Source organism: Morone saxatilis, unplaced genomic scaffold, assembly GCF_004916995.1.
Source record: "Morone saxatilis isolate NCDOM2014 unplaced genomic scaffold, NCSU_SB_2.0 Contig10, whole genome shotgun sequence".
In the NCBI taxonomy this organism is placed as follows: Eukaryota; Metazoa; Chordata; class Actinopteri; family Moronidae; genus Morone; species Morone saxatilis.
In genome coordinates this window covers 14,692,859-14,704,994 of record NW_023339652.1, presented here as the reverse complement: position 1 = coordinate 14,704,994, position 12,136 = coordinate 14,692,859, and the positions used below count along the sequence as shown (strand labels likewise).

The following is a 12,136-nucleotide window of genomic DNA, read 5'->3' as shown; positions in this document are numbered from 1 at the left end:
TTTCCAGATTAATTAAACCTTTTCCTTTAGCCTTTCTTGCTCTTATTGGGATAGGGACAAGATGTAGATCAACAGGGAGAAGAGAAGAAAAAGAGCAAAGGGAGAAAGGGAAAAGGGATAGGGAGAGGAGGGAGAGAGAGAGAGGAGAGAGAGGAGAGGGAGAGCAACCTGCCAACAGAAGGGGTCAGCGTTAGACTCAAACCCATAGGCGACTGCCAGCAAGGACTCCTAGTCCTGGCACATGGGCTGCCCAACTCCAGGAGGTGAGGCACCAGGACCAGTAGACCCTAAAGTTCATGGTAAATGAGTGGTCCAAATCAATTATCTTGGGTTTTTTTTTTTTTTTTTTTTTTTTTTTTTTTTTTTTTTTTTTTTTTTTTTTTTTTTTTTTTTTTTTTTTTTGTTTTTTTATCATGCTCAACTGCCAGGCTGAATTGGATTTATGGTTTGTGGCAGCCAGGTCTCTGGGCTGAACATAGTTTCAGAGGGGAAGGAAAGCATGCAGAATTGTTTACCCTCAAGAGTGAATTTTGGAGGCCTCTAACTTTTTAACTTAAAACAATGGGCTCGGGATCTTGCAATATTTTTTGTTTGCAGGGGTGGGGAAGAATTATAGTGGATTTAATCCGACAGTATAGGCCATATAATGCCAAGTTGTATGGCCTACCATTTTCCTTTGAAGGGTAACTAAAATAAGCTCAGACGGTTTCCTTTGATTTTAAAAACAATATCATACTTTATTTGTTAGGAACTTTCTTGCAAATTTGCAAGATGGAAAGCAAAATTCAGGACGCCACCGGTCTGTTTTGCGTTTATCAGCAGCATGTTACAGGAACTGCAGCAAGTCCGGATCGTACATCGGGGTCTCCGGGTGAGAATCAGGGCTGCATGCAAAACACTAGCCAGGCCTCGGGTGTTGGTTTGTCCTCCGGGCCGCCACTTACACCGCCGCTCCAGAGCACGGGCGGCCCAGCCCGGATCACCGAGTTTAGGGCCAGATCTGCTGCTTCTGGACTCACACCAGCCAGAAGATACTGAGAGCTTCGGCGCCCCGCCAGGCGACTTTACAGTCTGAGTTTGCCGTTTTTGCCCTCGGAGCCCAAAATGCAGACGGACTTTTGTTGGGCGGTTGGTCTTTCGGAGGGGCACGTTTAGGAGAAAAAGGAAGCATTGTTGAATTGATCTGAAATTCCTCCACAAACTCCACAAGCTGCCTTCATGTTTGATGGGGGAGTGTAAACGACAACCTCTCACTAGGAGGGAAAATATCCCTCCATTCTGATTTGTTTATTGCGGTATTATTTTGAAAGTTGCACCGGGTCTCTTGATCCAATGCGAGCATGTTGGTCTCTGTGGGATTTGTCTTCGTATTGCCTGTATGGCACCCCAGAATGTAAGTCCGGTCTTGTCCGGTCTCCACATTCATCCAGAAAGCTGCACGGACGGCCTGTTGTGCCATGGGGGCCCCACCTGGATGTGGTCTTTGTACCGCCACATTTAGAAATGTTCTTCAGGGCTCCGCAGCTCGCAGTTAACCGCACTCTTCGCGTCATAGCCGCAGCTTGATCAGACTGTGATCCTCAACAAACCGGTAATAAATGTTGGACTCTTTAAAGGTCTGCGGCTTCCACTTCTCCGGTCTCATAAACCCGGTCAGAAACGTCGATCCTCCACCTGGTTTCCGCACCCTTTAGGCGATTCCCTCTCTGGGGTCAGGCACTCCGGACCAGGGTCAGGTCGTGGTGTCAGCTCGGTACAGCTTCTTTCCTCTGTTAGCGATGTAAACCGTGGTTGTTTGGACACAGCGGAAATTGGCGGATGTTCTCCGTTAAATCAAATCCTCGCCCTCTTCCAGCACCGAGCCGCAGTTCTCCAGATAAATTGAACAACAACCAGGGCAGCAGGATCATCTTCTAGCGGGTGGCAGCAAAACGCTCACACATCGACGGTCTTCATGGCACTCTGCTCCTCCACATTTGCACTGGGAGTCGGTGCGTTAAAAGCGCCAGGTTTTGCGCTCTGGTTGAAAGGAGGGAGTGGCTGGAAGGGGTGGGGAACGGGAGCCTTAAAGCGAAAAATCTAACAGACGCCGCTTTTCATTCGTTCTCACATGTGTTTCCGCACTTTAAGCCATGGTTTAAAACAAAGTCTATACAGTTTTTAGGCAATAACCACAGAACCTGCATGCAGTGCCTGGTTGTGTGGGTGCTGGCTCCTGAACAGAAACATCCAGGAGCGATGACAGGTCTGTCTCCCTACTCTCCCTCACAAATTGGACATTGGACCGTACCATGGGTGTGAAGTGGGGTTGATATTGATGATCTTCTACACGAGATAGTAATGCGGCTTTCAGTTACTTCGTTTGTATCTTCGTGGTGAAAGCACGAGGGAATTCCACTGACCCTCCACACCAACATTATCAGGGTTGGAGCAGCATTTCCAACTGATCATGCTCGTTGTACATGTTCAAACTACGCAGTACAGAGGCTAAAGATGAGTTATCCAGTGACTCCTGGGAGACATCTTAGGCTGTTCAGCTTTTGAGAAGGTTCTTCTTAGGTTGTCATTTGCGAAAACAACACCACTACATCAGCTCACTCTCCCAGCTAGAAAAGACTATACTATATTAATCCCCTAAGGAAATTGTTCTTTCACCTGGCCACAGGAGGCTGAAACTTGCCACCTCTCGCAGCTACAAGTCCACAATTCCATATTTGGTGTTTGGTGTGGGGTCTTGAACCGGGGCAACCCTCGGCTAGCTCAAGCCAAGTCCCCACACACTGAGGCGTACTTGGCCGCCAAAACTAATGAAAGGCACACTATCTGACTGACAAGCCATAGATGGACAGTTGTACTGGAGACATCGCAAGCTCAACAAACAGTCAGCAAAGCAAACTGGGTAATGCTTTAAGGCCCTAAACAGATGACCCATCCGTGTTTTGCATATTTCTTAACCCCGTCCATCTTTCAAACACTTCCAGCTGGGCTCAGCTCCATGTAAGTAAAGAGTGCAAGGTTATGGACCCACCAAACTAACATTTCAACCAGTAGTTGAAACAGGGGTAAGCGTAAACACAGGTGTTACCTGATACTAATTTAAAGGTGTCTGTTGGCCATTTCAGGTCAAAAAACAGAGTCAGATGCTGCTGCTTGGTCCATGGTTGGGCGTCCACTGGAAAACGGGCTCTGCTACACTAAGATTGGAACAGAACCTGTAATTAGTATGTCATTGGGCAGAACCTTTGGAGGTGTACCCGCCTTTGAGCGTGAGTATATAACCTCGTTAGGAGTACGCGCATAAGACAAAGATTGCAGCAAATTCAAATCAAACAGACCACACAAATAAAAATGGCCACCACAAACCATACGGACCATCTAAAGGTAGTCAACTCCCAGGCACCGCCAACACACCCAGTGACGTTGGAGGCCACAGGCAGCCTCCAGCACTGGAAGACAGAGAGAAGGGAGATTAAAAACCCTGAACGTATCACAAAATCAATTCTACACACAAACAGATAACCAACATAAACATGGAGCTAGATGATTATATTAATACTTGAATAAATTGCCAGTCAGTGTGCTGGCTGACGCTGTGTAAAGAAAACAGAGCACCTCTCCACTTTTCTGTGAGCCTAAAGACTGGAAAGTAAAGCCGTAAATTGAAAACATTGATCTCTGGCACCTTGGCTGAAGTCATTTCTTTTTCAGCTTTTCTACGTACGCAGTAAAAGTTATGCAGGACCCACGCCAGTGTTATTATTAAAATACATCAGAGTTGCTTGCCCACCCCTAAACCTAAAACATCACAGCATTACTACTGAATGGTACTAAACAGCCGTTACTGACAACATGATTGTCTTACCAGAGGCACAGTTGAATTAGGTCTCAGCCACAAAGCACCAAAGTGGCTGGGAGCCTACGTATACCGTGAGTTTTGGCTACAGTCCCCTGAATGCGATCCCGGTGTTCCTGCTGCCTGACAGCCTATTCGCTAATTTCTATCTCAAAGAGCACTCCATCGCATTGGCCCCTGGAACAACTTCTACATAAACCCAGCCACCATATGTGGTTTTAACACACCTCTTCCTCAGAGAGTGACAACCTACATTAAGTAATTTGGTGATATTAAGTAATAAATAAAGTCATCACCAGCCTCTTCTGTTCCGGGTGGTGGGGCGAAACGGCAGTATTTGTAGAGGGAAAATCATTTCTTTCTCCAGTCATTGGACAAAAGGTAAAGGAACAAGAAGCTGAAACTGGAACAAAAAATAAAACTACTCAAATGAATTTGGAAGAATATACATTTTGTCATTTAAAATAAATTTGGGATGAACGATAAAAACGATGAGACTTCTGAATTACAGGAATCTTAACAACAAGTTTGGTGAAGAGTTCTAATATCGAAACACGGACACATGTGAGGAGATATGAAGCTATTCATCAGCCATACACACTGTGCTGGATGAAGCGAAGCGGTGCGACTTATGGTAGGCTTATGGTGAAAGGCTCTTCTCTCCTGCTAAGGGGTCCCGTGGCTGTTCCCAGAATATTCTGCCAAATGGGGTGTGTGAGATACTGGCAACAGCCACTCAGTCTCGGCCTGCAGGGCTCTTTGGCTAGCGTGGCTTCAGCCTAAATTCAGCCAGTGGCTTTTCGATGTATATAACCGGGCTGCAGTTTTCACCACGTTCGGTCTTTGGGCCAGAGCTGGCCTGCTGCTGCTCATTAGAAAAGGATCCAAACGCTGTGTTGGACACTTTCACTCAGTTAGAAAAAAAGGACCTTTTATTACAAAACGTAAATTTCACTCGATATACATCTGGACCATAAAAATCTAGATACTTTATATCAATTGTCCCTCACACCCGGGATAAATAGGAAAGACTTACATTGGCCCTAATGCTACATTTCTCAAGCTCTGTAGGGTGAACATTGAAGCCAACAGCCAAGCAGCCTGTTAGCTTAGCTTGAGCATAAAGAATTTGGAAACAGACACAGATAACCTTGGTTGCTGCTGGTAACAAAAACTCCACTTACCAACGCGCTCTAACGGCTGCAACTGGCAGAAACACACGTGCTACTTCTATGTTCATTATACAACAATGAAATGAACAAACACACAGGAAGTCGTAGGGTTAACAGCTAACAGAGGAGGCGGACCAATAAAAAGTATAATGGAACATAACAAACAGTAAGTCGTAATAAGATACAATAACTGAGGACAACGTTAAGAGATACTTGCAGCGATACTGTACAATTCTCAGAACTAAACACTGCGCAGAAGGTCGCTCTATACACTCACTGCTGATGCTTAAGATTTTTTACATAATTATTTGAGGACCAAACGAGGAGAACTTTTACTCCAGGCTGGCGAGGGGTGAACAAGTTGGGTCTCAGTGCAGGCAAAATGAACCCTGAGGGCCATTATGTCCATCTGGATAAAGGAGTTGGCCAAAGTTTTCCAGGCTGTTGACCTAAATGGTCAGATCTTGTCATCTCAGCAGGTGAGCCTCTTTTGCCATCGACAGATTAATCACCAACACTGAGAAAGACAAACAGTTATTTAGTTTTAACTGAACAGGAAGGACAAACAGAACTCAGATCCATAAATTGTTCATTCCAAAAAGTCAAAATCGCATTCTAGTTCAGTTTCACACAAACAGTCTTTGATTGGGCATTTGGGCATGCCAAAGAATACAGATTCACGGGGGTGTATATATCAGAGAGCCGGACAACAGCTGACTGGACTAAATCCCAGTCCAACTTAGTGGTACTTACCAGACAGCGACTGACACAGGGTATCAGCCAGAATGCGCAGTATCAGAAAGATCTTGATGCTAATAAAGATGGAGGCCCTAGCTCACCGTCTTGTCGACCATATTTTATCTGGAAAACAAATGACAACAGCTGCTATTAAAACATGCAATTTTACACAATCTCCACCAGAGACGGCGTCAAATAGATTATTTCTGGAGGGCTTTTTTTGCGGTGTTATGACCCACCTTTATCCTGCTACAATCTCAACAAAAACTAAGTTGGTACTTGTGGTGCCTATTTGTATTGTGTAGATGGCTGAAGGATAAATAAAAGATTTATCTGTTAAGCTTGCTGAAACCAGCGTCAGGGTGTCCTTGAATCTCACATATAAAGAAGGCTCAGTCTCGTTACGGGTTTCTTTGGGCTTCCATTGAGTGGGCAGGGGGGAATTGTTCACCTCCCTGAACGCCCCACACTGACAACTCTCCCCACTGTCATCTGCAGTGTTGGTGGGGTCTGCCTTTTTCTGCATCATAAACAGAAGACACATACTGATGTTTGTATGTATTCATGTCCATTTTTTGTGTATCTGCTGCATAAAAGAATATACGATTACCCGTCTATGGGTGATGCGTACGTCGTCTCCGTCCTTGCTAATGTGCAAAGGGTGTGGAAACTCAGGGTTCTGGGGTAGTAGGTCATTGCTTGGCTGGAGCCAGTCCCGAACGTTTCATTGGGCTACTTTTCAGGAAAACACAGCTGCTTTTAAAATTCCTCGATAATTTCCAGCTGCCGGCGTGTGCTCATAGGATCAGGATTTCTGCAATAAATAAAAGTCGGACAGGGGTGATTTCAGTTGGCTAAACACTCACAGGAAACAACAAGTGTTGTCAGAGAGGTCAGCTGGAGTGGCTGACAGCAATCACTCATCAAGAACACTTCTTACATTGCCAGTCGCGTGGATTGGTTAGGGACAACTTGTTTTTCAACTTGTTACTGTTGGTAACAACTGTGTTGACTGTTGCTTGCTGTTTGGTGCGGGCAAACAGCTTCTTTATTAAAAACAGGCGTTTTCTTGTAGCCTTGCCACTCCGTAACACGATACACCAGCCCCTTTTTCTCGTCGCATTTCTGGACAAATTAGCTGGGCCCTCAAGGAGTGTTTGCCTGTTAGGGGGTTATAAACCACACTTGCTGTTACCACCAGCTAACCATTGGGAGTGACATAAACAGAAACAGATCAAGGATATTAAAGTGAAAAAACAACAAATATTGTTTAGCATATAGTTGTGTGCTTTTTACGGGGGGCATTTACGCTGTCATAATTCAACTTTAAAATCACATGTTTTAACAAAGGATAATTGTTGTTAGGACTTTTGTTTTTAATAATCTGAATGAATTGTTTTTTTATTGTGGACATTGAATTGTGCTTTGCTGTCTGCTCATTGGTCCTTCAATAAACTCTGCCAGTGGACGATAAGTCTGGTCAGTACCCGATCCGCTACCTCCTTGCCCAATTGGCAAAAAAAAAAAAAGGAAACAAGGATGGGTTCACTCACGTATCTATGTTAAATGTTCACAATGAAAAAAAGCGAATTAGTTCAGTTCTTTAAACAAAAATCTAAATCACTGGTTATCTAACTTTTGTTCTTTATTGAATTACTGACACCGTAAGATACATAGAAGAAGGATATGTTTTACTGTTTTTCACTTTTACTTTCTTTCCATTAGCACTTTTCAAAAACTTCCAAACACACTGTGGTGGTGTGTGGTGCTGGTGTGTGTCGGTGGTGTGTGCGTGGTGTTGGTTGTGTGTGGTGTCGGTGGCTGTGGGTGTGTCTCTGTGTGTGTGTAGAGAGAGACAAACTCACCTGATGGGTGTGGTTTCTGGGAGGTCTGACTTCCTGCAGGGCGTGGCTGTGCACAACCCCTTCCACAAACTCCAGGTGGGATCCAGTGAGTGTGATCCTCCTCTTCCCACTACAGGACACAGAGCAGCAGAGGACCTTTCATACTGACACACACCTACAGTAAGTTGCACTAGTATATCTAATAATGTTAAAAGCACATCATTTTAGTTTGATGAAAGTCAAACAGGCCAGTAGTAGCTGGAGTATCTCGATGAGATCAGATGTCACAGTGTAGTTTGGCAGTTAGGAGAGAAACTGACTCACTGATGTTTTATCTTCATCTGTTTCTGTCTGTGTGGCAATAATAAGTACCAACATATCCAGTCATACCTGATCCAGGTGCTGCTGGGTGTGATGTTGGTGCAGGAAGGTAAGGACCGGTAGGTGATTTTAGAGTTGCCATGGCAACTACCATCTGGGAGGACAACACATACTTTGACCACGCCTTTGATATCAGCGGGGGGAATGTGGAACATCAGATTCATACCCGAGTTGTTCCACACAGGAGATCTGAGCAGAGCACACCGGACCACAGAGAGAGAGAAACCAGTTAGTCTCACTGAGATCAAGACTGGCCCTCTAGTGATGTCTCAAACTATTTATGAGAAGAACACAAGCCGTCTCACTGCCCCACAACCTGCTGCTCCTGAACTGGAACCACAAAATGAGCAAATGGACTCAAATTTCAATACAAGTTTTACTAGTTTTATTTGTTATTATTGATCTTCTTTATAAGACTTTGGAGAGTTCCCTCCTCATCTTTTAAAAAGATAATGTTGAAAAGTTATCTTTTGCAGAATATAATGAAATATATGCTTAAAGACATTTAAATGAAGTTTTGTGTTGGCATTATTCTCAGCGATGGAGGAAGTCCTCAGATCTTTTAACAGGGTAAAGGTAGCAATACCACAGTGTAAAAACACTCTGTGTAGTAAACTCCTAGATTCAAAATCTACAAAAAGTAAAAGTACAAAAGTAGCATGAAAATACTTATAGGACCAGTGTGTAGGATATAGTGACATCTAGCAGCGTAGTGTAACACTTTTGCTTCACTCTCCCCTTTCAAACACAAAGGACAAACCGTGATTTGTGCAAAAGAGGTGAACGGCCCTATCAAGAGTCAGTATCTGGTTTGTCCTTCCTGGGCTACTGTAGGCGAACCACAGCATTAGTGGGCATAAAATGCTCATTCGAAGGTAACAAAAAACGATTTTTATTTTCAGGTGATTACACAGAGTTGAAAACTTAAAATATTATAATAGAGCTTCCTAAATGTTACACACTGGACCTTTAAAACTGGCCCATTTAAGAATAATACATATTACATTACTGTATAATAATTATTGATGCATTAATGTGTTTTATTTTTATTTTTTTACTGCTAATAACCTTCAGGTTATAACCGGATGAAGGTCTGTGTATATACAGGATTTGACTGCAAGAGAAGAGGACAGTGTGCGGGAGTCCTTTGTTCTGAATTGTCCACAAATGGTCTTCCAGGGTTCCCACTCTTATGAAAAAAATATTTTCCAGGACCTATCCAGGACATTTTCTAGAGAGTCACAAACAGTCTCATAATTTACCAGCTGTGGTAGGCCTAGTATTGATACATTTAATTCCAGTTTTTATTGCCTTAATCAATAGTAACAGCTGAAGAATGACAGGAAATAACACGCAGCAAGGACCACAGGTATTTGGTCATTTTAATCAATTTCCAGGTGTTTCCATGACTGGAAAACTAGTCTCTAGGGTTCCAGATTTTTTCAGGTTTTCCTAGGACACGTTGTTACCCTGCACCTGTCGCTCTACAGGTGTGCAAAAGTTTCGCTCAAAAATATAACATTTTGAAAATTGAAAATATTAAACATGAAATGGAAAATATGATTATTGTAATGGGATTGTTATGGGTAATGTAAATACAAACAACCTGTAAATAGACTCACTCTTTTGGGGTGCAATCCTTAGCCTGGATCCTCACTCTGGTCACATCACTGAGGTTAGAACCTGACAACATCGCACGGTTTCTGCCGTAGAAAGACACAACGCTGGGAGTGATGGAGGAGATCTCTGGCCTCTGAAAGTAAAACATAAACACACACAATTGATTCCCATCCATTACTGTGAATGGGGTGTGAAGTTCAGAGGGAGAGTGTGTGTGAGAAGAGCTTCAGACTCACAGAAAACGTCATCCCTGATTCCATCATTTGGCAAACACTGTCCTGCAAGAAGAGATGAAGAGGAGAAATTTAGCAGGTTTAACTAACAGCCACTGTTAAGGTACAGTATAATGACTGCAACTTATGTTCTTTCATGAGGTTAATTAAGGAATAGACTGACAATTTAGGAAATATAAATGCACATTTGTATTTATAACTGAAGTAGGTAGATGAGAAGATAAACATAATATTTTATCACTATGTGTTTAGTACAGAGAAATTTACAGTAGGGAATCAGAATCAGAATTGGAATCAGAAATTCTTTAATAATGCCAGGGGGAAATTCTTTTCGTTACAAAGTCCAGATATACAAACAACATATATTAAGAACATATATATCACCACACTTTTGCACCGTTTTTTGTGATTGATTGAGGAGGTTAGTTATAGCTGAATCAACTAAATAGCATCAGTTAGTCTCATCTAGTCAGTCTAGTAAGTAGTCTACCAGTAATTTGCGATTATCAAAATACAGTTAAGCTCATAGTTTTCTTGTCGATTTTCACTAAATGTGGTGATTGTATTGATGTTCCAATGTAGCATGTTTAAATTGAGCATAAGTGTATAGAGCGTGGAGAAGCCTAGCTTAGATGATGAATAGATAATTACTTTCATAACTCCTTCAGTCGCCCAGGAACAACCGTTTGTGCTCCAGCCACATCCAGCCTCGATACACTGCTGACACCTGAAGAGAAAATGAATGTAACTCTTGTTGATGCTTTAACATCTTAAACTCCGTAAACGTCTTTGGGTTTATTTCTCTACAGTAAACAAGATGTCTATCAAATTGGGTAGTGGACTACAGGACTGGAGGTTGGTGGTCCCTGAGTTCTGTACAGTTGGTAAGCTTCAGTTGTTCCAAACAGGCTGTGTCGTCCAAGTGCTAGATTGTACAGTGACGCAGACCTGAACATGCAAATAGGTACAATGAACATTAGGCAGTAAAGAAAAAGTTCTACGTCATATTTTTCCGCAGTACATGTGTTGGATGCAAAGGGTAACAATAGTAGTGACCGTGAGGCATGCACAGTTGGTCAGTGCTTTGGATAATGTTCCAGTATAGCTCCTATGATAATGCCAGCTCTTGCTTGGCAATTTGGCAAACCATGTAAATTTACATGCGCGTTGTCGGTATGGTCAAGTCAGATCGTAGGGTGTGTTGCGCGTGGGGGGCGACCTGGCTCACTAGCAACGCCTACACAGTCGGAGGCGTAGGCGTGAGTAGTCGAGGCGAGTACATGAACCTGACACCGTAAGACTGTACAGTTGAGTGTCTGTAGGCAACGTTTAGCGGTAGAAAGGACAAGAGAGTGGCCTGCACTGATGCACGGACCTGTAGAGAGAGGCGAACCTGGTGCTCCAGACTATAGCGCTGCTCTCTGCCTGGCCTGACGTTCGCACAGCGATGATCACTCAGTCACCAAGGGAGTATCAAACCAACGCACCGCAGTTAGGTCGGCGTGTCGCTCTTTCTGAACATTTTACAACATGAAAACGGCATGTCCATGGCGAAATAGGAGTACACACAGTAGCTATGGATTTTTGGCATTATTTCAATTGAACTACATAACGATACCCTACAGAACCTACTTATGGTGCTTACACCATCCACATATTTAGTTCAGCAAGACCACGTTTGTCCAGAATATGAAAGGCTAGCGCAAAGTGCAGAGAAATGTCATATTGGCGGTATGGCTCTGTTGGAACCTCCTTGCCTTTACAGACGTGGCAAGTGAACCAGAGCGCAGACAAGAGGAGACGGGGAAGCAAATACCCCCAGGTTACAGGACCAACAGAGCCCAATAACAACGAAAATTATACATGATTAAATCAATACGCAGAGAAGATAGGAGAAGCTAAGGTGGGGTGGTCTCTTCAAAAGCGGGAGGAAGCACGAAAGATAGCAGGTTAAAAAGTTAAATAGAGCGCCCCGAAGCTAAATTGCCAATGATCTGTTGTTGATGAGTAAACTGTGATCAGCTGAACCACTTGAAGCTGGGGCTATCACGTGGTGTCTTTCCTGGGTTTTTACTTTGTCTGTTTTTCCTTGTTGCTTCATTTGGGTGGGTGTGTCCTTGTTTTTGATGTGTTGAGTTAAAGTCTGAACGCTGAATTGTTTTTAGCATGTACAGGTGGTATCTAAAATGTTAAGCTACTTGGCTTTGTTCCCTTTTTTGCACACATCTCTCTGCGCATGCGTTCTGGTGGTACAGAAGATTGAAACTTTCAAATAGTATATTCTTAACAGAAACT

General features: G+C 43.3%; 1 protein-coding gene across 1 annotated transcript in view; it reads right to left on the bottom strand.

The window, feature by feature from the left end:
- The window catches only part of LOC118342480 (plexin-C1-like), a 35,504-nt gene that overhangs the window by 5,546 nt on the left and 17,822 nt on the right, over nucleotides 1-12,136 (bottom strand). Inside the window, exons 8-14 of the mRNA XM_035681037.1 lie at nucleotides 10,493-10,568; nucleotides 9,845-9,886; nucleotides 9,611-9,741; nucleotides 7,998-8,177; nucleotides 7,629-7,737; nucleotides 6,143-6,283; nucleotides 1,940-2,040 (exon numbers count right to left, since the gene is read on the bottom strand). Coding sequence (XP_035536930.1) covers nucleotides 1,940-2,040; nucleotides 6,143-6,283; nucleotides 7,629-7,737; nucleotides 7,998-8,177; nucleotides 9,611-9,741; nucleotides 9,845-9,886; nucleotides 10,493-10,568 — 780 coding nt within the window. The remainder of the gene's footprint in view (nucleotides 1-1,939; nucleotides 2,041-6,142; nucleotides 6,284-7,628; nucleotides 7,738-7,997; nucleotides 8,178-9,610; nucleotides 9,742-9,844; nucleotides 9,887-10,492; nucleotides 10,569-12,136) is intronic.